Here is a 24,096-nt window from a genome sequence, read left to right as displayed (position 1 = left end):
GACCAATCCAGAAGAAAGGCATCTACGTGAACTGCTGCTGGGTCCGGAATCGGTGAGCAATAAATTGGGAGCCTCTTGGTCATCGAGGTAGCGAACAGATCTATGGTGGGCTGACTCCACAGGGCCCATAGTCTGCTGCAAACATTCTTGTGAAGGGTCCACTCTGTGGGGATGACTTGACCCTTCCGGCTGAGGCGGTCTGCCATGACATTCATGTCGCCTTGAATGAACCTTGTTACAAGCGAAATCTTTCGATCTCTTGACCAGGTGAGGAGGTCCCTTGCGATCTCGAACAACTTCCTCGAATGAGTCCCTCCTTGCTTGGAGATGTACGCCAAGGCTGTGGTGTTGTCGGAGTTCACCTCCACCACCTTGCCTAGAAGGAGGGACTTGAAGCTTCTCAAGGCCAGATGAACTGCCAGTAGCTCCTTGCAGTTGATGTGAAGTGCTCTTTGATCCGGATTCCATGTGCCCGAGCATTCCCGTCCGTCCAGTGTCGCACCCCAGCCCGTGTCCGATGCGTCCGAGAAGAGAAGGTGTTCGGGAGTCTGAACAGCCAGTGGTAGACCTTCCTTGAGAAGAATGCTGTTCTTCTACCATGTCAGTGCAGACTTCATCTCTTCGGATATAGGAACTGAGACCGCTTCTAGCGTCATGTCCTTTCTCCAGTGAGCAGCTAGATGAAACTGAAGGGGTCGGAGGTGGAGTCTCCCTAACGCGATGAACTGGGCCAGAGATGACAGCGTCCCTGTTAGACTCATCCACTGTCTGACTGAACATCGGTTCCTTTTCAGCATGCTCTGGATGCATTCTTGGGCTTGACTGATTCTGGGGGCCGACGGAAAAGCCCGAAAAGCTCGACTCTGAATCTCCATACCTAGATAGACTATAGTTTGGGATGGGACGAGTTGGGACTTTTCTATATTGACCAGGAGACCCAAGTCCTTGGTCAGATCCATAGTCCATCTGAGATTCTCCAGACAGCGACGACTTGACGGAGCTCTTAAAAGCCAGTCGTCCAAATAGAGGGAGGCTCTGATGTCTGCCAAATGCAGGAATTTGGCAATATTCCTCATCAGTTTGGTAAACACTAGAGGTGCCGTGCTTAGGCCAAAGCACAGGGCTTGGAACTGGTAAACGACCTTTCCAAAGACGAACCTCAGGAAAGGTTGGGAGTCTGGATGGACGGGGACGTGAAAGTACGCGTCCTTTAGGTCCAACGAGACCATCCAGTCTTCCTTCCTGACCGATGCTAGCACCGACTTCGTCGTCTCCATGGTGAACGTCTGCTTGGTGACAAAAGCATTGAGAGCACTGACGTCCAGCACCGGTCTCCACCCTCCTGTCTTCTTCGCTACCAAGAAGAGACGGTTGTAGAAGCCCGGGGATTGATGGTCCCGGACTATGACTACCGCTCCCTTTTGTAGCAAGAGAGACACCTCTTGCTGTAAGGCTAGCCTCTTGTCCTCCTCTTTGTACCTGGGAGAGAGGTCGATGGGAGTAGTTGCTAGAGGGGGCTTGCGCAAGAATGGAATCCTGTACCCCTCTCTTAGCAACTTCACAGACTGTGCGTCTGCACCCCTGTTCTCCGAGGCCCGCCAGTAGTCCTTGAGCCTGGCTCCCACTGCTGTCTGGAGAGGTAGGCAGTCAAAATCTGCCTTTTGATGACTTGGAACCCTTCTTCTTTTTGCCACGTTGACTGTCGGCACGGGAACCTCCTCTGCTGGAGGTTCTGCCACGAAAGGGCGGAATGAATCTAGACGCTGGTGTGTCCATCCTAGGTCTAGGCACGGAAGGTACAGCTGTGACTTTGCGTGCGGATGAAGCCACCAGGTCATGGGTATCCTTCTGGATCAACGAGGAGGCAATCCCCTTGATCAGCTCTTCTGGAAAGAGACACTTGGAAAGCGGAGCAAACATCAACTCCGACCTCTGACATGGAGTGATCCCCGCGGACAAGAAGGAGCAAAGATGATCTCGCTTCTTAAGCACTCCAGACACGTACGAAGCCGCAAGCTCGCCAGACCCATCCCGAATGGCTTTATCCATGCACGACATGATGAGCATGGCAGAGTCCTTATCCGAAGGGGAGGTCTTTCTGCTTAACGCTCCCAAACACCAGTCTAGGAAGTTGAAGATCTCAAAAGCACGAAAAACTCCCTTCAACAGATGGTCCATGTCTGAAAAGGTCCAGCAAATCTTGGAGCGTCTCATAGCCAGCCTGCGGGGAGAGTCAACCAGACTTGAGAAGTCGCCCTGGGCAGAGGCAGGAACTCCCAAGCCGGGATCCTCTCCCGTGGCATACCAGACGCTAGACTTGGAAGCAAGCTTGGTCGGTGGAAAGACGAAGGCTGTCTTCCCAACCTGCTTCTTGGACTGCAACCACTCTCCCAGTACCCTTAAGGCTCTCTTGGATGAGCGCGCGAGTACGAGTTTCGTAAAGGCAGGAGCTGCTGACTGCATGCCTAAAGCGAACTCAGAGGGAGGTGAGCGCGGGGTTGCAGACACAAACTGGTCCGGATACAAGTCCCTAAACAGGGCAAGGACTTTCCTGAAGTCTAAGGAGGGAGGCGTAGTCTTGGGTTCTTCTATGTCGGAGTGCGGATCGTCCAAATGCGCAGCTTCGTCGTCATCAGATACTCCTTCATCCGAATGCTGAGGAGGAAGCGGCAAAGGTGGAGAAGAAAACTGAACGGCTGAATCCGGCAGCACGGGTGCATGCGTAGCTGCACTGGATCCAACATCATGCCGCTGCTGGTCAGTCTGAGAGCTGGCAACAACCAACGCGGGGTGATGGTGCGTGGTGGGGACTGCCGTGGGTTGCGGAGACTGCCGCATTGCGTCAAAACACGGCAGCTTGACAGCACCTTCCCACTGCTGATGCGGAAGCTCACGCATGTCAACGGAGGGTGCCGCATGTCGGCTAACGTCAACATGCGTCTGGCAGGGTCGACTGCGCATCGGTGGTGGAGCTCTCACAGGTGGAGTGTGGGAGCAGGCAGCCGCAGTATCTGCTGAGCGCACAACCGTGACAGGTTGTAGGTTAACAGGTGCAGTGTCAACCTTCTCAGCACGATACTCCTGCATGAAGGAAGCAAGCTGAGACTGCATAGACTGCAGCATAGACCACTTAGGGTCTACTGTGGGTGGTGCGGCAACAGACGGAGTGATTGCCTGCTGCGAAACCACTCTACCTCTCTTGGGAGGTGTGCAGTCTTCGGAAGACTGCGGCGAGTCCGAACTGACCCAGTGGCTACACCTGGGCCGTTGGACTCGCTCGGAAGGGACCTTGCGCTTGAGTGGTCGTGAGACCTTGGTCCAACGTTTCTGCCTAGAAACTTCTTCCACAGACGAGGAATGTAAGGGCTCACTCGTCTGTTTGTGGATGGGACGATCTCTGGAAGATACGTCCGCAACCACTGAGGGTACATCCGTACGCTGATCAAGGCCTGTCGAACCCTTTGGTCCTTCGACATTGCTTCTCCCCTGGGCTTGGGAGCTTGCAAGAGGTCCCGGACTTGGAGGACGACTGGCACGAACAGATGCACCCTCATGCGTAACACTGACACTTTTCACCGCACTTGCACTCACTACACTTCCCACTGCACTTTTCTCCTTCAACTCCTTGACATCGGCCAAGAGTTGATTGCGGTCATTAGCTAATGACTCCACTCTGTCACCAAGAGCCTGAATGGCACGCATCATGTCCGCCATAGAGGGTTGAGCACTAGTAGCAGGGTCGGGAGTCACCACTACAGGGGAAGGAATAGGTTGAGGGGCATGGGGAGAGGAAAAATCAAAAGAGCGAGACGAACTCCTCCTGATCCTATCCTTCTCTAGCCTACGTGCATTCTTAAGGAATTCATTAAAATCGAATTCCGAAAGCCCAGCGCATTCCTCACATCGATCTTCCAATTGACAGGATTTACCCCTACAATTGGAACAAATGGTGTGAGGATCTATAGAGGCCTTCGGAAGACGCCTAGAACAATCCCTAGCGCTACACTGCCTGTACTTAGGGACTTGCGAATGGTCAGACATTTTGAATTAGCCAGGGGGGGAATCCAAAAACTATCAAAGTCGTCAACAATTAATCCAAAACTAATAAAAAAAGCTTGATAAGTTAATGATAATAACTCCTGAACAGCGAAAGCTAATATCTAGAGAGAATACATCACCAAAAAGCGTGAAATCAACTCCAGAAACAACAGCGTATCCAAGTAGGTCTTGCCGGTGGCACGACAGAGGAAAAATTGGTTCTTGTTGACAAGAAGTACCTGAGTACCTACTCGACAGATGGCGCTGTTATTGTACACCCCCACCTGTATAGCGATCGCTGGCGTATCCCGACCTTAGGTTTTTTCTGTCGGGCAACAGAGTTGCAGCTACATGATCATCGGGTAAGATTAATATTGAAAAATGGAATATAGGTACTATACAAGTCAGCTTGCCTTTTCAACTTTTCTATTTACTATATTATTCATACATGTCATATGCTTTCACATATGGTATATAAAAGCATAACAGTAACAAATCAATATGCTAGCACAACTTCCTTATACACTTATTAACCTTAACTGAATGGTATGTTCTGCATAGACACTACCTGATTTCTACAAATACCATAAAGTGAAAACCTGTTGTGGGATAAAACTAATGATACGAGTTACGGTATATAAGGCCTGCATTCCTTATAACATGCAATAAAGTGACCTAATATAGTATAATAAAGATTCAGACATTCAAAAAAAATATGAGTATTATAATAATGAATTACATCTTAATCTAAAACAAACCTTATTTTTCATTGCCGCTCCAAGAGCTATATTTGCATTAGGAAAATTGGCCTTAATTTCAGCAACTGGGGATCCTTCAGGGGATAGAGAATTGAAAAGACGTGCTTCGAAAGATCCATCTTCAGCAACAGTGGCTCCTTCTTCTGTACACTCCCAGCTCTTTTGTAAATCTTGCTTGACATTTATTATCTAAAGAAAATCAGTGTAAAAAAATTAATACATAAACTGAACAAAATCTATGAGTAAAAAACTTAATACATCAGAATATATCTAATTACAAATGTATAATAGATTACTCTGTCTCTTAGCAGTGGCAGCTCGTGTATAGGCACTATGGAACTGCAGCACCCCTTATTTTTATTTGATATTATTGATATTCAATTATTTTTTCTTTAATTCTTTCTTTATACTTGTACAATATCATAATCTCAAAGTCTATTGTCATCAGCCATCCTCCAGTTTATAGAATATTTGTATGGAACTGTGCATTTCACAATTCCAGTTGGGTGGTCTTTGGCTGTTGAGTGCGTGCGCACAGGAGGGTGCACTCGAAGCTGAGAAGGGAGGAGAGCACCGTCGCTCTTGCAGTGCTAACCTTAGCGTGTCGGTAAAAGGTAGTTATTTATACTCTACAGGTGTGTTTGAGTACTGTGTACCATATTATTGAATGTGATAAAATGTGGAATTACATTACTGATTAATCCTACTTAGAGCTATCCTATCTTAATAATTCTTTTGTTTCTTTTACAATTTTTTTGGTTATCTTGACAATTCCCATGACTACGCAGAGGCAGAGCGCTGCCTCTCAACACTGAAAACCATAAAAACTTTTCTGAAAAAAACTATGAATTTGTAAAGATTAAATGCACTTGCATTGCTTTCAATGAAGAAAAAATCCTCAGCTGTCCTCCAGAGATCAAGAACAGAATAATTGATCTATTTGTGCCAATTAAAACAAGAAGTTTGGATTTCATTCTTAAATTAATGGATCAAGTTTGAACCGTAACAATTTAGGCCTATAGTGATTTAAAATATTTGATTTTTTCTTTTTCAATTCTATCAAGTTTCTGAACGAATGGTCTTATACTTGTTTTTTCCTTTCTACACAATATTAAAATAAAGGCTAAAAATTTTCTGGAGCAGTACTCCCACAAATTTTTAGCCCGAGCTGCAGCTGCCTCTTAGATACATTGTATTTCCTAGAGGAAAAAAAGTACAATGCTGTTCTTTACAGACCGCAACTGTACTGTATGTATTACTTTAGTTTTGGACAGAATAATATGGGATAGAAATAGATAGTGTGTGGAAGAGGGCAGAAAGAATTTTGAAAAATGCAAAATAGTAAATGAAATACAAAATGTAATGCATAATATATAAAAACAATGTTGCAATTGCTTATTAGTCATTATTACAGCATACTGTATACATTATAATCATCAGCATGCAAGCTCAACCCTAATTGGAGAGTAAGCTACAGTCAGCTACAAGGACTTTAATGTGGAATTCATCCACCTTTTGAGATATTACTGCTAGAGTTATTAGGTCCTCTGGCTGGCCAGATAGTACGACATTGGATCCCTCTCTGGTTACAGCTCATTTATTCTTTGCCAAAGTGTATACCAAATAATCTGGCTTATTCTTTACACATTCTTCTCTTTCCTCATTCACCTGACAACAACCAGCAAACCACACCATTCTTCCTCACTTGCAAGTGTTCAGTACCTACTTTCCACTCAATATGGGTAGAATAAAGTCTTTAGCTATGGTAAGCAGCTCTTCCAGAAGGGATCTCCAAAACCAATTCAATTTTTTCTAGTCTTGAATAGTTCCACAGCTTCTGTACCATAGTCCTCCACTGTCTTGGGTTAGAGTTTTCTTACATAAGTATTTGCTCAGACAAACTCTTATCCATTTTTTTTTTCTTTTTAAGCAGTGTTGGGCAGAGTTAAGAGAAAGCCAAGGATGCCCAGTAGTTTATTAAGAAATTTCCTTTCCCATATCTCTTGCAATATTTTCCTTTATGATATTTATTTTCAAAACCATTATTGTTATCCTTCCTTTAGTTGAAGTGGTTATCTTAGAGGGTACATTGACCAATTTCATCTGACATTTTATGTTTTAGTTTATGAGTTTGCAATTGTATTCCCTGTTTATAGTCATGCACAATCGTTTGAGCTGTTTTTTCCAGGTTCTGAAAACAAATAATTTTGAAATGGAATGTTATTAAAGGGCAAAGGGAATGCCAGTGCATACAGTATAAGGACTGAGTACTCTACTCAGTGTACCGGAATCCACTCTTGGATGATTCTATCTTCGATTGTCTTCTCACCATTATGACTAAAATACATGAAGACAACAGAAAGGCCTATTTTGTGCTTGCTGTGGGGATTTCAATACTCACTACAGGGTTTGGTTAATGTTTCTACTACTGATTTCAATGGCTTAAGAGCTTTTGACTTTGCTTCTGAATTAGGCTGTGAGCAAATCGTAAGTGAGGGTACTCACAAAGCAGGTAATTGCTTGGACCTAGTATACACCAACTCTGCTGGTGTTATAACGAGCAAGGTTGGTCCTCCAATTGGGACGTCTCATCATGCCTTGGTTCATTAGTAATCAAGAATGAGCAGTCTGTCCCTAGTGTTTCATACTCCTGCAAGATATATTTAAAACCTCAAGCAGACTGGAATGGGATTTTGAACAATGCTTTGCATTTGAATGTCACAATCGTATGAAGGGGTTGGGTGTTTTGTTCTCTTAAACTAAAATATGGTCAACATGATTAATAGGTCCATAACTTCTTGTTTGTTAAAATACCAAATGAAGGACAAACCCTGGTTCAATGGCAATTGCAAATGTTCTTATTTGGAGAAGCAGGAGGCTTATAATCTTTGGAAAAATAAGAAAACAGATTTGACTTGAAATTACTATACCCAGCTAAGATCTGCAGGGTCAAAGTTTATGCTTCACCTGAAAAGGAATAAAACTCTCTGGTACAAATTAAGAACATAAATGGTAGGCTACCGTCAAATCTGCACTTATTGGTATAATCTAGAAGTTCCTCATTTGCTTAAACTACAGCAGATGATCCTCTCATTCACACTCCAAAGAAAAAGCCAATCCTTCTGGCTGATGTGTTTAACAGTAAGCCGAGTAATAAGAAACTTGATCTTCCTCATTCCTGTTTTCCTAAAGCTAAACTAACTAGTTTAGATTTTCAGTCCCATGAAATTGAAACACTTCAACTGGACATAGATGCTTATGGAGATGTAGACCAAAATGGCAATTTTCCTTTTCTTTATTTAATAAAGAGAACTAATTTCTTAGCTCATAAGTTGTCTGTATTTTACACGAGTTAGCAAGAGGAGGTTCTTTAAAAGACTTTGAAAATCAGTAATGTCACTCTAATAGGTAAATGTGTTTGTGGTAGCTCTAAACCTGCTGATTACTGCCCGATTTCTGTAATTCCCATATCTAAACAATTTTTTACGTCTTTTTAGCAAAACGTCTAAATAGACATGCTGAAGATAATCCTTTTCCTTAGCTTGCAGTTTGGTTTTCACGAAGGCTTTGTAGACAGTTTGGTTTTCACGAAGGCTTTGGAGAATGCAATACCATTTGTACAATTTCCAATGTTGTAGAGAAATCCACTGACTGTGATCAGGAAGTTCGTACATTTCCCCCTGATTTTAGTGCTGCCTTTGACCATGTTAATCATGAAGCCCTTTTATTCTTTACACTAAAAGAAATGGGAACAGGTGAGCTTCACCTTAGCATCCTTATTTATTTTATTTTTCAAGTAATTGATAGCAGAACAGTTGTTGATGGGTACAGTACTACAGTGACTATAAGGCATGTAATATATCGTGTTCCTCAGGGTAGTGCTTTTGGTCCTGTAATATCCTTCATTACATTCGTTTGACAAAGTACATAAGTTTCAACTTTACGTTGCTTATCCTAATATACTAAATACAAAAATAAAATCCATGTTATATCGCATTATGCGACCTTACGTCTGTCTCTACATTGCACAATAGCAATGAATTACAATGCTGTCCAGTACTGAACTGACTCAGGGATAGCAAAGTGAAAGTTCAATCCCATTTTAGAAAATCAAAGAATCATGTCCTAAACTAAGGTGACCCGCTAACCTTACCTACGTTACATACCTGCTACTAGACCATAGGCTTGGCCTATGCAAAATGGAGGCAATAATAGAATACAGTATATGGTGGAAGAAGTTAGGAAATATGGAGACGTTAACAGAGTAGGAGAACTGGCATAGCTGGTGGAAATAATTATACATATGAAATAGTAGTAGTACCTAAATTGTTTGCAAATATTAAGGCATGGGGTGTTCTATGGAAATCAAAGCGAGAGTTAGAGGATAGACAGTAAGTGATTATCAAGGGAATGCTTGAACATGTTGCAACTACACCATACAGGGGGTTAATAGTATAAACATGCAAATGTCCAGTTGAGAATCGAATCGAGTATATAAAGTTGATGCTTTTTCATAACATCAATACATCAGATGAAAAACTGTTGGTTAACGGGATAGTGAAAGATCAAATAATGGAACCATATAGGGAATGCTGGGGAGAAAAGTCTTAGAAATATGCAAAAAGTATAATACTGTACTGAAATATGATATTTTGATTATAAAATAAATTTTTGAATATACTTACCCGGTGAATATATAATAGCTGACGTCTCCGACGGCTCGACAGAATTCAAAAACTCGCGAGCGATCGCCATGAAGGTAGCGGGTGTGCCCACCAGCGCCGACTATCGGCCAGATACCGCATATACATGTAAACAGCTCCAGTTCTTCTCATCCCGCTGGGTCTCTATCGGGGAGGAAGGGGGGGCCTTTAATTTATATATTCACCGGGTAAGTATATTCAAAAATTTATTTTATAATCAAAATATCATTTTTAAATATTAAACTTAGCCGGTGAATATATAATAGCTGATTCACACCCATGGTGGTGGGTAGAGACCAGTATTAATACAGTTTACGGCGTATATGCTTAGAGTTTTTAACAGTTATATCATAACAAAACCCAAATAAATATAGGTACCTGGTAAGGAAGCTGACTAACGATTACTCTGCCTTGTTAGTCCGCTTTCCTCACGAAGCCCAGCCATCCTCTTAGGATGCTGAAAGACTCCCAGGAGCTGAAGTATCCAGGGCAACAACCCATACAACAGGACCTCATCAAAACCCTTAATCTGGGCGCTCTCAAGAAATGACATTTGACCACCCGCCAAATCAAAAAGGATGCGAAAGGCTTCTTAGCCTTCCGTACAACCCAATTAAAAACATTTCAAGAGAACATTAAAAGGATATTGGAATTAAGGGAATGTAGTGGTAGAACCCTTACCCACTACTGCACTCGCTGCAACGAATGGACCCAGTGTGTAGCAGTCCTCATAAAGAGTCTGGACATCTTTCAAGTAAAATGACGCGAATACCGACTTGCTTCTCCAAACGGTCGCGTCCATAATACTTCGCAGAGATCTGTTTTGCTTAAAGGCCACAGAAGTTGCTATAGCTCTTACTTCGTGCGTCTTAACCTTAAGCAAGCAACGATCTTTTTCACTCAAGTGAGAATGAGCCTCTCGGATTAAAAATCTAATAAAATATGACAAAGCATTCTTTGACATAGGCAATGAAGGCTTCTTAACCGAGCACCACAAAGCCTCAGATCCACCTCGTAAGGATTTAGTCCGAGCTAAATAAAACTTCAGAGCTCTAACTGGACACAGCACTCTTTCAAGCTCGTTACCTACGATCTCTGACAGGCAAGGTATATCAAATGACTTAGGCCAAGGACGAGAAGGCAGTTCATTTTTGGCCAAGAAAACCAAGCTGAAGTGAACATGTGGCTTTATCTGTAGAAAAGCCGATGTTCCTACTGAAGGCATGGATCTCACTGACCCTTTTAGCCGAAGCCAAGCACACTAAGAAAAGCGTCTTGAGGGTGAGATCCTTCAGGGAGGCTGAATGTAATAGCTCAAACCTGTCGGACATTAGGAACCTTAGGACCACGTCTAAGTTCCATCCAGGAGTTGCCATACGACGCTCCTTAGAGGTCTCGAAGGACTTAAGGAGATCTTGGAGATCTTGATTATTGGACAGATCTAAGCCTCTATGTCTGAACACAGACGCCAACATGCTCCTGTATCCCTTAATAGTGGGCGCTGAGAGGGAGCGAACATTTCTTAGATGTAGGAGAAAGTCTGCAATTTGGGCTACAGAGGTACTGGAAGAGGAAATGGATGATGACTTGCACCAGTCTCTAAAGACTTCCCACTTCGACTGATAGACCTTGATGGTAGATGCTCTCCTAGCTCTCGCAATCGTTCTGGCTGCCCCCTTCGAAAATCCTCGAGCTCTTGAGAGTCTTTCGATAGTCTGAAGGCAGTCAGACGAAGCGCGGGGAGGCTTTGATGAAGACTCCTTACGTGGGGCTGCCGTAAGAGATCCATCCTTAAAGGTAGACTCCTTGGAACGTCTACCAGCCATTGAAGTACCTCTGTTACTCACTCTCTCGCGGGCCAGAGTGAAGCAACCAATGTCAACCTGGTCCCTTCGTGAGAGGTGAACTTCTGCAGCACCTTGTCTAGGATCTTGAAAGGTGGAAAGGCATAAACGTCCAGGTGAGACCAGTCCAGCAGGAAAGCGTCTATGTGAGCTGCCTCTGGATCTGGAACTGGAAAGCAGTAAGTCGAGAGCCTCTTTGTCAGAGAGAGTAGCAAAAAGATCTATGGTGGGTAGACCCCATGTCATCCATAGCTTCTCGCACACAGTCTTATGCAACGTCCACTCCATGGAGATGACTTGTCCTCTTCTGCTGAGGCCGACCGCCAAGACATTCATTTCTGCACAAATCTCGCCAAAGGAGAGATGTTACTGCCTTAAAAGGAGTTCCTTCTGATCCGTGGATCAAAGAACCGAGCCTTCCAGACTGTCCAGTGAAGCTCCCTAACCCAAATCCGCTGCATCTGAAAACAACACATGGTTTGGGTTCTTGATCGCAAGAGAAAGACCTTCTCGAAGTCTGATGTTGCTGTCCCACCAAGTCAGACATGTCTAGACTGAGTTGGAGATTGGGAAAGAGATACTCACTAAGCCCTTCTCCTTGTTCCAAGGTTTTAGGTGAAATAGGAAAGGGCATAGGTTGAGTCTCCCCAGAGAGATAAACTACTCCAGCGATGAAAGAGTTCCCACGAGGCTAGTTCAAACTCTTACAGAGCAACTGTTTTTCTCTTGCAAGTGAAGGACTTTTAACAGAGCTTGTTCCATTCTTGCGGGAGACGAAAAGGGCCGAAAAATCAGACACCGTATCTCCATTCCCAAAAAAAGAATAGTCTGGGATGGGATACTGTAAGTTACGACTTCTCTACGTTCACTATGAGACCTAGCTCCTTGGTTAGGTCTAATGTCCATTAGAGGCTCTCCAGACAGCGATATAATGACGACGCCCTGATTAGCCAGTCGTCAAAATAAAGGGAGGCTCTGAATCCTCAAAAAATGTAGAAAGATTGCTACATTTTGCAAGGGCCTTGTAAAAACAAGAGGAGCAGGAATGAGGTCGGAGTACAGTGCTCGACAGTGGTACATTACTTTCCCGTCCACAAACCTCAGATGTAGTTGAAAGTTTGGATGAATCGGGATGTGGAAGTATGCATCCTGAAGGTCGAGAGAGACCATCCAGTCGCCTTCCCTTAATGCTGTCAAGACAGCTTGGTAGTCTTCATCGTGAAGTTTGTCTTGACAATGAACACATTGAGCGCACTTACATCTTAAGTACTCCTGCAGTGAACGTGGCTGCCAGATCATTGGAGCCATCCCTGATAGTCTTGTTCCTGCAGAGAACGTGGCTGTCAGATCATTGGAGCCATCCCTGATAGCCTTGTTTATGCATGACAGCAAAACTTCAAACGCTCGAAAAACTCCTAACAGGAGATGGTCTAGCTCTGAAGCCGACCATAAAATCTTGGAGCGTCTCATGGCCAGGCGCCGGGGAGAGTCTATGAGGCTTGAGAAGTCTCTCTGGGCAGAGGCAGGAACTCCCAAGCCGAGAACTTCTCCCGTGTCATACCAGACGCTCGCTCTATAAGCCAGTTTAAAAGGAGGGAAAGCAAAGGCTGTCTCCCCCAAACTCCTCCTGGTGATCAACCAGTCGCCTAGCAAACGTAAAGCTCTCTTAGAAGAGCGAGAGACCACTAGCTTAGAAAACAACGGCTTCGAAGTAGCTAGGCCTAGTGTAAACTCTGACGTTTAGGCGAACGAGGAGCAGCAGTTACAAAATGGTCCGGACAAAGATCCTTAAAAATCAGCATGATTTATTTAAAGTCCATAGAGGGCTGAGCAGCTTTAGGCTCCTCTCCGTCTGACAAAGTCCCCAAGGGAATATCAGTAGGAGGGGGATCAGCAACTTCCTCATCTGAAGGAACCTCGTCCGACAATTGCCGAGTCTCAAGCAAGGGAGAGACCTGCCGTGGTGGCAATGCTTGACAAGCAGAGTCCACACGCAAAGGAGCATCAGTAGCAGTCAAGGACGCTACGTCATGTAACTGCTTAAAGGACTGACCAGCAACAACAACAGGTGCGGGAGGACGCTCGACGTCAAGTCGAGACTGCCTTGACTGCCTAGATAGAGCAGTTAAAACAACTCTTGACTGCGGTGCTTGACGTTCAACGTCAAAACAAGGCAACTGAGCTGGTTGGCGAACGTCCTGAACGTCAACACGAGACTGCGGCAGCGGCTGAACGTCAACACGAGGCTGCTGCAGCGGCTGAAAGTCAACACGGGACTGCAGCGAGTGAGGATCCAAGTCACGTGACTGACGTGACAAACTACCGACATCACGTTTCATAACGTCAAAAGGACGAGTAAATGCTCATTTGGGCGGCTGACGGCCAGAGTCTCGTTTAGTGTAACGGCGACTCGAAAGCGAAGGTTCATCGTGAACCTGCTCAACGTCATACTTCTCCATAAGGGAGGCAAGCTTAGTCTGCATGTCCTGCAGGACAACCCATTTAGGATCAACAGGAGTCGGAACGGGCCGAGACGACGGTAACGTCTGTGTTGGCAAAACATTGCCTTTACCGCGACCCTCGGACCCCGTGTTACGCTTGCGTTTAATAGGCGAACCGTCTTCCGACGACTGCAAAGGGTCAGAGCTGTCCCCATGGCTACAGCCAGGACGCTGGACCTGTCCTGAAGGGACTGACTTCCGCTTTAAGGGTCTAGAAACTTTGCTCCAAGGTTTCTTTTGCGAGAAGCCTTCGGATGACGAGGAGAAAAACAGCCTCGCTCGTCTTATGGTAGGGGCGATCTTGCTAGACACGCCCGATACCATAGAGGGAACGTTTGTTCGTTGGTTAAAGCCTCTCGTCCCCATAAGTCCTACGACATTACTTCTCCCTGGTAGCATGGGAGCCTGAAAGAGGTCTCGGACTAGGTGAACGACAAGCACGAACAGACGAACCCTCGGTCGCAACACTAAAAAACACTTTGCGCAATTATCACTACGATTTTCTGTTTTTGCACTTACTTCACTGAAATCGTATTTTTCAATAATTTCACATTAGGCATGAATAAAACTGATTTCTACCTGAAGCACGCAATTCTCCCCTACATCAAAAGGTTATAATTGCGAAATGAGTCGTATAATGTAAGCACATTAGTACAAGCAAAAATCAGTAAACATATATATCGAATAAAACGGAAATATATAAAGTTAAAAGGATCAGTGACTAGGGAGGAGACTAAACACTAGTTCATTAAAAACTACGTTTTCAATCTCTCACCGTACAGTGCCTTGGGAAGAGAATAAAAACTAAAAACGTTTTATCCTTTCTCCCCGTACAGAGACTTGGGACGAGAGTAAAAAACTGAATCGAGAACAACGTTACTCGCTTGGGACGAGAATAAAGATCGGAACGTTCTCTCTTCCTCTCTCTCTCTCTCCGTCCCTCTCTCTCTCTCTCTTGATTTCACACAGAAGAAAAAAGCCCACTCACCCTTCGTCAATAAACAGGTTATTTGACCAAAGGAAAAAACTGAAAGGACTAAGAAAATGAAAATTAACAAGTTCCTTTAAATTAGTATTTAAAACACTTCAGTTTGAAAGAAGAATGAACAAAACGTCAAAATCGATTTACTCTTTCTGCAAAGTGAAACCGTGATTCTCTCTTTCTCTATCGTAACGATAGAGCGCAAACTGCGTGGCATAAATTAACCAAACGTTAGTTCATCTTTGAAACAGCACGAAGACTATTCAAAGAAAATCTTTCATAAAATATCTACTAAAAAATATTCATTTCATAACTCTTACAGAGCAAATGATTTAAACTTAACGAAAATAAAAGTTGAATGGGCTCAACGTTGTTTAACTTCGGTTTCCAAGTTAGGACCGCCTACTCTTGGACTAGGGGAGGAATAGGTAAGGCCGCATATAAACAAAACATAAAATTTATCTTGATGTTTAGTATAAATGGAAAGCTAATCGAAGAGGCCTAATAAAGGCGGGTGAGATTTAAATATATAGAGGAAAATCTATAATTAACAACAACAATTTATAACGTGATAAGATAATTGCTAAAAGCCTAAAACACACTTCCGTACACTAAGGGAAGGGTCGGCCATCTTTACTCTATGGAAAAAACCAGAGATAAAAGAGCAAGGGCAAAACACTTTTATTCTCCTTTCAAAAGCATTTCTTTTGAGGATAGTATTGAATAATCCAACACGGCGAAAGCAATAAAACCAAAACCAAGTACTTCACCAATTCGGTAGAAAACTCGAGGTCATAATAGCGAGTGGAATCGACTTGTCGATGAAACCGACAGAGAAGAACTGGAGCTGTTTACATGTATATGCGGTATCTGGCCGATAGTCGGCGCTGGTGGGCACACCCGCTACCTTCATGGCGATCGCTTGCGAGTTATTGAATTCTGTCGAGCCGTCGGAGACGTCAGCTATTATATATTCACCGGCTAAGTTTAATATTTAAAATGAAGAGATAATAAAGGATAGAAAGTAAAAACAAAATAAGTAAAATAGCAAAAGAAATGAAAAGAAAAATAGAAGAAAAGAATGCAGAAACAACAAAGCTGACATTTGTAAATGGTACTGGAAGAAGTGATTACTTAGGTGAACTTGACACAAAGGAAGCTGTCATGCTAATGATGACATATGATACTTATAACAAAATTATAAAAACAGGAATGAAGTTTACAGGGTTTGTGAGCTGTGCAGAGATGCAGATGATAAAAAAGAGCACCAGTTTAACTGTAGAATTTACAAAATTTAGAAGCAGTAGCGTACAATTAAAGAAATTACACTCGCCAATCAAACCATTTGCCTGATATATGAGACAGGCTATGGGAGTTAAAAATAAAAGTTAGCAAACAGTGCTGTTTGTGTAGGAAGTAACTAATGACAGAAAATTTTATTCAGGTTGTAATGCTTTGCACCTACACATATAGTAGCATACCACAATCATGATGTTGTGGAGTGAACGACGAGGAACCTGGAATATACTCATGCAAAGTTTTATACACTGTTCTCTTTTTCTGTCTCCATACCCCCAAAAACCTTGTTTTCCGCTAGGATCCTCTCATAATTGTGCTAAATAGGGGGAACACAAACAACTGGTTTGCACCAACAACAATGGTCAGAAATGCATAAAACTTAACATAATCAGGTGTTAAGAATATGGTTCATGCCTTTGATTTGGCTATAAACTAAAATATCAAAGATTTTATTAAATTTTAGTACAATACATTATTCTGAATTCCATAGACTACTCTCGGGAACCCCCATTAACAAAGTTACAGAATTTAAAGAAAAAAAATCATGTTTTGCTCTTGCTCCTGCCACAGGAACCTCTTCCCTCCAGAGGGTTCAGAATAAACTGCCGCGTGCACAGAAAATGGACACCAACTAACCTAAACTTCCACACCTAACCTAACCTACAAGCCATGTCCTTAACTACTTGCTTAACAGGGTGCTAACACCCCTAAGACCCCAACATACAAAGCAATATGATAAATTAAGAAAGGTTTTCTTTTAGAACGATAACCACGGCGGTTTTATTATAGTTACGGAGGGAAAACGCTTTTCTTCTAAAAAAAACAGGTGTTCCTATAGAAATACGTCCATTATCTTCAAAATGACACTTATTTTCACTACAAAAAAAAATTAATTATCTCAGAAATAATAGCCAACGGGGTTGGCGTGCGCAGCTCAGCATGAACCGCTTGCCATTACATAGGAGCCTGGTGTTTTTATTTTTACGAGAGCGAAGCGAGTGCACAGCAGAGCAAAATCCATTAGATTTCTAAAAAATATTCCCCATTCTTAGACTATCTAATGGGTTTTTGGTTTATTAGCAGTTGAAATGAAGGTCAAATTCAGTGAAAGCACATTGTTTACTACGGGAAAAACTATTTTTTCCTTTTTAAACGTTCCGTCTGTAACTATAATTTCACCAACATGGATATGAACGACTGAAGAAAATGAGATTGGAAAATCCCGTTTTCTATGCTTACGGGAGACCTGGCAAGCTAAAGCTTCAATATTATGACTGTGCTTCATTAGTATTACTGGGTTTTGATAATGATAACTTTATTACGATGACTGGCGGAAACAAAGTTTAAACACGTTAATATAAACATAAGTTTACAGTGTTGTTTTAATGTTTTAAACGCTAGCGTAAGCCCATAGCTTTCCAGTTATGGTAGTCAGCCCACCATAGATATAAAAATTATGGATTTCAGCCAGAAATCATTATCAAAACCGTTCAAAACATATTTTACACTAATTCTGCCTTATTTTCTACAAACCGTTTATTGACTTATTCTATAATTTCACATTTTTTTCATTTGAATTTTGCAAACAACCTCAGGCCCATAGCTGGCAAGCTAGCCTAGGCTATACTGCCTACGTGAGGGAGTGGAGCTAAGTCGAAAATGTGACATACATGAGTACATTTACTTACATTCCCTAAGGACTCGATAGATTTAATGGCTCCAACAACCTTCTGATGGGGAACGTTAATCAATTTAGCAATATCGATCGATGATAAGGTCCCCTTATTATCAATACACGACAAAACTTCTTTTTGGATATCCATGGTTAGGGTTCCCATGTTGTCAGTGCCGACAGCCGATGGCCACAGTAGACGATTAATTTCCGGCGATTTGTGACATTTCTTGGAGGAACGCCCTTTTCCTACCCACCAAAGGTAGAACGTTTATCAAAGGAGTAATGCTTTGTATTTCTCAGCAATTTTACATTCGTATTTCATTATTTTCTGAAATTTAGATCGATAAAAATTATGCACGTAAGATAAAATATGTATCAAGGTAGAACTTTATAAGAATCTTCAACTATTTCACTGTTACGGCAACCTATATTTTCACCATTTCACAATATCTTAAAAAAGTTAAATTGCAATTTAGAACGCAAATAAATGCTTATTAAGTAGCTTTTACCATACTTAAACTTTCGATACCAACTCAAATGGTTATTGCATCTGCAGTTTTGGAAACATTGGAAAATACAAGTATAGATAAAAGAAACTGTATTTTAAATAAACACAATACTCTTTTAAACGTTCGTCGCCAACAGAATAATTGGTCACGAAAGACCCTCATTTAAGCAACTGTGAAATGTTTGACAGCATGGACGCATTTGGTAAAATGTACATAAATGTAAAAGTTCCTTGAATGTGTATTAAGTTACGACAAATTTACAATAAGCACGTTCCACGTTTTTATGAATATACACTTTATAGTAATCAATATTGGTATAATGATAGAAAAATAAAAACAATGGAGTAAATAAAGTTAATATTTATCAGATGCAACATATCTCAAATTCCACAAGAGCAATAAAATAGAATCTAGTAATTCATTGCTTATTATAAAAAATAAAGAATTTTGGATATCAACAATGAATTAAAGCATGTGACGACATGTAACTTAAGGATGTTACTTATAATAAAACAACATTAGCAACATATCTTGCATTGCAACTCAATAGTGAATATTGCGTCATATTTGCCTCGGGTAACGTGTTGCACTATAAAGCACAGAGCTCCAACCTGCTAAACTACTTCACCGATATCATCTTACAACATGTTCTGACAAAGACAAAGATCGGTACTGCCCTTACATGGGTTGTATGAAATACATGGGTTGTATGAAAAGGAATCCAACTTGAGACATTTGCAAAAGAGAGCTTTGGGTAGAGGACTTTTCAATATATTTTCATGGATCACGATTATGCCTAGACACTATTAAATAAATGATAGAGGCTGATACAAACAAACATACACACACACACACACACACACACACACATATATATATATATATATATATATATATATATATATATATATATATATATATATATATATATATATATATATGATTCATTGAAATTGGAACTGGGAATCTTTAATAGAATTAAAAGAGGGCCATATATTTTGCTTCAGAGGACATGAAAGGAAAGATAATGGAGTGGGTTTTATTAATAAAAAAAAAAACTTGAAGGCAAGATAGAAGATTTTTGTAGTACTGGTGATAGAAACGCAAAAAAAAAATCAAACTAAACAAGTAAAAAAATGAAGATAATTCAAACGTATGCACCAGCAATATCCCATACAGAAGACGAAATAGAAACTTTTTATGTAAATCTGGAAAAACATAAGACTCTATTTACATTTGGTTTGGGTGATTTCAATGCTAAAGTGGGTCAAAATAAGAAAAGGGAGTCAGTAGTAGGAAAATTTGGAGTAGGCACAAGGAATGACGGAGGAGACATGCTTGTAGAATTTGTTGAAAGAAACAATCTTAAAATCCTATACACCTTCTTTTATAATAATAATAATAATAATAATAATAATAATAATAATAATAATAATAATAATAAAACGTAGAAAATGGATACGGAGACACTCAAATGGACAAACGAAAAATTGAATAATTTCATTCTCAGTGATAAAGTTAATTTAGTTAACGATGTAGGCCCTAACAGTGTTAAACAAGTTAAAGTAAAGCGATCACAGGGTGGTGAGAAGCAAAATTTTTTTAGATCTAAGAAAAGCAAAAGAAAAATTAATTTTAGGAGGGAAAATAAGCACTCTTGTAATGAGAGAAAGATCTGATGAATTTAGCTTAGCGATACAAAATATGTACTCCCACCTACATGATGAAATGGAAGCAAGTAAATAAGAAATCAAAAGCTATTTAAAAAAAAATACTGAAATCAACCACCCCGTTAAGATACTACCGCTATTGGATCATTCTCTCTGATTACAGTTCACTTTCCCTTTACCTACACACACCCATACAGAATAGTCTGGCATATTCTTTACAGATTCTCCTCTGTCCTCATACATCTGACAACACAGAATACCAAACAATTCTTCTTCACTCAAGGGGTTAACTACGGCAATGTAATTGTTCAGTGTCCACTTTCCTCTTGATAAGGGTAGAAGAGACTCTTTAGCTATGGTAAGCAGCTCTTCTAGGAGAAGGACACTCCAAAATCAAACCATTGTTCACTAGTCTTGGGTAGTGTCATAATCTCTGTACCTTGGTCTTCCACTGTCTTTGGTTAGGGTTCTCTTGCTTGAGGGTACACTCGAGCACACTCTTCTTTTATAGTTTATATGGGAGATAATTATCTTAATGGTGTTACTCTTTCTAAAATATTTTATTTTCCTTTTTTCATTTCCTCACTGGGATATTTTCCCAGTTGGAGCCCCTGGGTTTATAGCACCCTGCTTTCCAACTAGTGTTGTAGATTAACAACTAATAATAATAACGAGAGATAGGTGGAACAGTTCCTAAACAAGATCAAGAGAAACTATCAGAAAAGACCTAAAAACCTAACAAATAAAAGATAGGAAATGAGGTTAAAATCCAAGAAAGATGAAATAGGATTAGCAGAAATATCCAAAACAACAAACAAACTAAAAATCCAGACATTCATAAACAATCAGACCAAAATTGAGGAAACACTAAAGAATGAAAGAAGCATCAAATGTATGAAAAAGAAGACTTGGAACATGGCGCCAACATATGTTTACTTTAAAGGATGAAAATGGAAATATCAACAAATGAGATACTTATAAAAAAATTATAATGCTATACAATAGTGAAATAAGAAATAACTTTGACAATAGAAATAATGGAACACCACAGCCGCTACCAAATGTAACAATAGAAGTAAAGACAACATTAAAAGCAAGAAAAGAGGCAAAGCAACAGGAGAAGATGGCTTAACATTTGATTTAATAATGCATGGAGAAGATATCATAGTAGTAAAACTCACTTAATTTTACATAATGTCTGCAAAAATTCTCTATACCTACAATTCGGCAAAACCTTATCAATACACTAATTCACAAGAATAAAAATTTAAGACCTGAAAAAATTACCGCCCAATAAGTTTACTCTCTGTAATATATAGTATATAAAATATCTACAAAGATCATATTAGACGGAATAGAAAGACAGTTAGACTTTAATCAACCAAGAGCATAGGCAGGATTTACGAAGCTGATGGGCAACACCTGACCATATCCATGTAATTAACCTGGTAATGGAAAAATCAACAGAGTATAACAAACCACTATGTATAGTATTTATAGATTATGAGAAAGCTTTTGATTCTGTCAAAACTTCAGCAGTATTGAAAGCCCTTCAAAGACAAGGAATATATGAATCTTATGTTAGAACATTTGAGGATAGCTACACGGGAAGTGGGGCAATCCTAAAACTACATAAAAATTGTGAGAATTTTCCGATTAAGAGAGACGTTAGACAGGGAGACCCCGTCTCTCCTAAACTATTTACAAAACGCTTGAAGTTTTTAAGAATCTAGATAGGGAAAATTTAAGAATTAATATGAATGGGGAATACATTAACAACTTGAGATTTGTAGATGACAAACAGTAGTTCTGTTGAGTGAATCATGGGAGGAATTGCAAAAGAGGATTGAGATTTGAATAGAGAATGCAGATATGTAGGAATGAAAATAAATAGGAATAAAACTAAGATAATGTTCAGTGCAGAGACAAGAAATGAAGGTCATGAATGAATCACTAAAAATTGTTAATGAATATGATTATGTACTTATGACAGGCAGTAAGTTTTCCCAAGGGCATTAGACCGAAATTAAAAGAAGGATAAGCATGGGATGGAGAGATTTTGGTAAACAAAATGAAATTATGAAGAGCCAAATGCCACTTTCTCAAAAAAAAAAAAAAAAAAAAAAAAAAAAAAAAAAAAAAAGTATTTAATAAGATGGTCCCACCAGTACTAACTTAAGTATAAGAAACTTGGAGCCTTACTAAAGCCTTAGAACATAAGCTAGTTAAAACCCAAATAGCTATGGAAAGAATAATTATAGAAATAACAGTAAGAGACATAACAAGAACAACATGGACACGAGAGCAACATAAAGTAGAGGATGTTCTAACATGTAAGAAAAAAAGAAATGGACATAGGTAGGACATATAATGAGAATGGCAGATAATATGTGGACACTAAAAAATAAAAGAATGAGTACCTATACACTGCAAAACAAGTATGGGAAGAAAGAGAAGATGATGGATTGACTAGTTAAGAAAATATGCAGTTATAGTCTGGCATAGAAAGACACAAGTGGAAGGACATGTCCCGCAGTGGACTAGTAACGGATGATGATGATGATGATTTATATATATATATATATATATATATATATATATATATATATATATATATATATAGGCACAACAATAACTAGAGGGGCACTCAGTAGAGCGCAGACCTCCCCCGCAGCAGCTTATTTCTCAACCTTTTGCTCAACCTTGACCTTTGACCTCAACATGTATTAATTGGCGTGGATTTTCATACACTCAAATATGAACCAAGTTTCAAGTCTTCGTGACAACAATGTCCAAACTTATGGCTGATTACGCGAATTGGCAATTTGGCTTGACCATTACCTTGACCTTTGACCTTGACCTTCCAAAACTTGATAATTTCCAGCTTTTTACATAAACTTAATCCCTGCAAGTTTCATTACTCAGCGATTAAAATTGTGGACAGGAAGCTGTTCAAAAACAAACAAACACACACAAATTACAAAGACACAACCAGGGGTGAAAACATAACTTCCTTCCAACTTCGTTGGCAGAGGTAATAAATGCTACCGTTTCTAGTCCACTGCAGAACAAAGGCATCAGAGATGTCAATTCATCTCCGGGGTTTCGCTACGCTATCCAGTGCGGATTGATGATGATGGGAGATTTTTGTCTGATCACTCACAGCAAACCAACCTAGTATGGATGACCCTGACTAATACAGCTTTGCTGATCATAACGATACGTAAACCCTTTTATTACCTTAAGGTATTCCCACTCAGAAAGTGATATATATATATATATATATATATATATATATATATATATATATAAATATATATATATATATATATATATATATATATATATATATAGAGAGAGAGAGAGAGAGAGAGAGAGAGAGAGAGAGAGAGAGAGAGAGAGAGAGAGAGAGAGAGAGAGAGAGAGAGAGAGAGAGAGGTAGTCAGCACATATCTAGTCGAGATTACATAAGTATGGAACGTATCTAAGGTCAGGTCAAGCGGCAAGACCTGATATTTTCTTTACAATAAGCAGGATACAGCAATAACAATTTCGCGAAATAATTCACTAAACTATGAAAAAAAAAGTCTATTTCTTTTAGCGATGCATATTTGCACAGACTCGCAGCGGTGCCATTTTAGCTCGGAAAAGTTTCCTGATCGTTGATTGGTTGGACGAGATAATTCTAACCAATCAGCGATCAGAAAACTTTTCCGAGCTAAAAGGGCACAGCTGCGAGTCGGTGCAAATTTGCCTCGCTAAAAGAAATGAACTGTAGTCATTTATCTCAAGAAAATAATCTCAAGAAAACTAGAACTTAGCAATGCAAACTTCAGAAGAAAATAACGGGAACAATATGCTCGAAGGAAAAGTAATCAATGAATAAGAAAAAAACGACAATATTTGCAAAAGTTAGTTCCAGCATAAAATAAAACCGAGACAATAAGATAGAGTATAAACAAATAAACAGATCTATCTAATAATAAAGAGTAGACGAAAATGTTAAGAGAATTTATGGATAAAAAGGCTGTCGTAAAAGAAAGTGGAAAATGGTGTCAAAACTCCTTTGGTCATTTCCCTCAAGATAAGGCGTTAACTTGATTTATGGTTCAGATAA

General features: G+C 40.4%; 1 protein-coding gene across 1 annotated transcript in view; it reads right to left on the bottom strand.

Annotated features, from left to right (window-relative positions):
• The window catches only part of alpha-PheRS (phenylalanine--tRNA ligase alpha subunit), a 108,862-nt gene extending 90,850 nt beyond the window's left edge, over window positions 1–18,012 (bottom strand). The window contains exons 1-2 of the mRNA XM_068362282.1: window positions 17,814–18,012; window positions 4,797–4,985 (exon numbers count right to left, since the gene is read on the bottom strand). Of these exons, the coding sequence (XP_068218383.1) occupies window positions 4,797–4,985; window positions 17,814–17,963 (339 nt within the window). The 5' untranslated portion in view covers window positions 17,964–18,012. The remainder of the gene's footprint in view (window positions 1–4,796; window positions 4,986–17,813) is intronic.
• Between the last annotated feature and the right edge of the window lie 6,084 nt (window positions 18,013–24,096).

The sequence above is a fragment of the Palaemon carinicauda genome, chromosome 38 (assembly GCF_036898095.1).
Source record: "Palaemon carinicauda isolate YSFRI2023 chromosome 38, ASM3689809v2, whole genome shotgun sequence".
NCBI lineage: Eukaryota > Metazoa > Arthropoda > Malacostraca > Decapoda > Palaemonidae > Palaemon > Palaemon carinicauda.
This window is presented reverse-complemented; position numbering and strand designations above follow the sequence as displayed.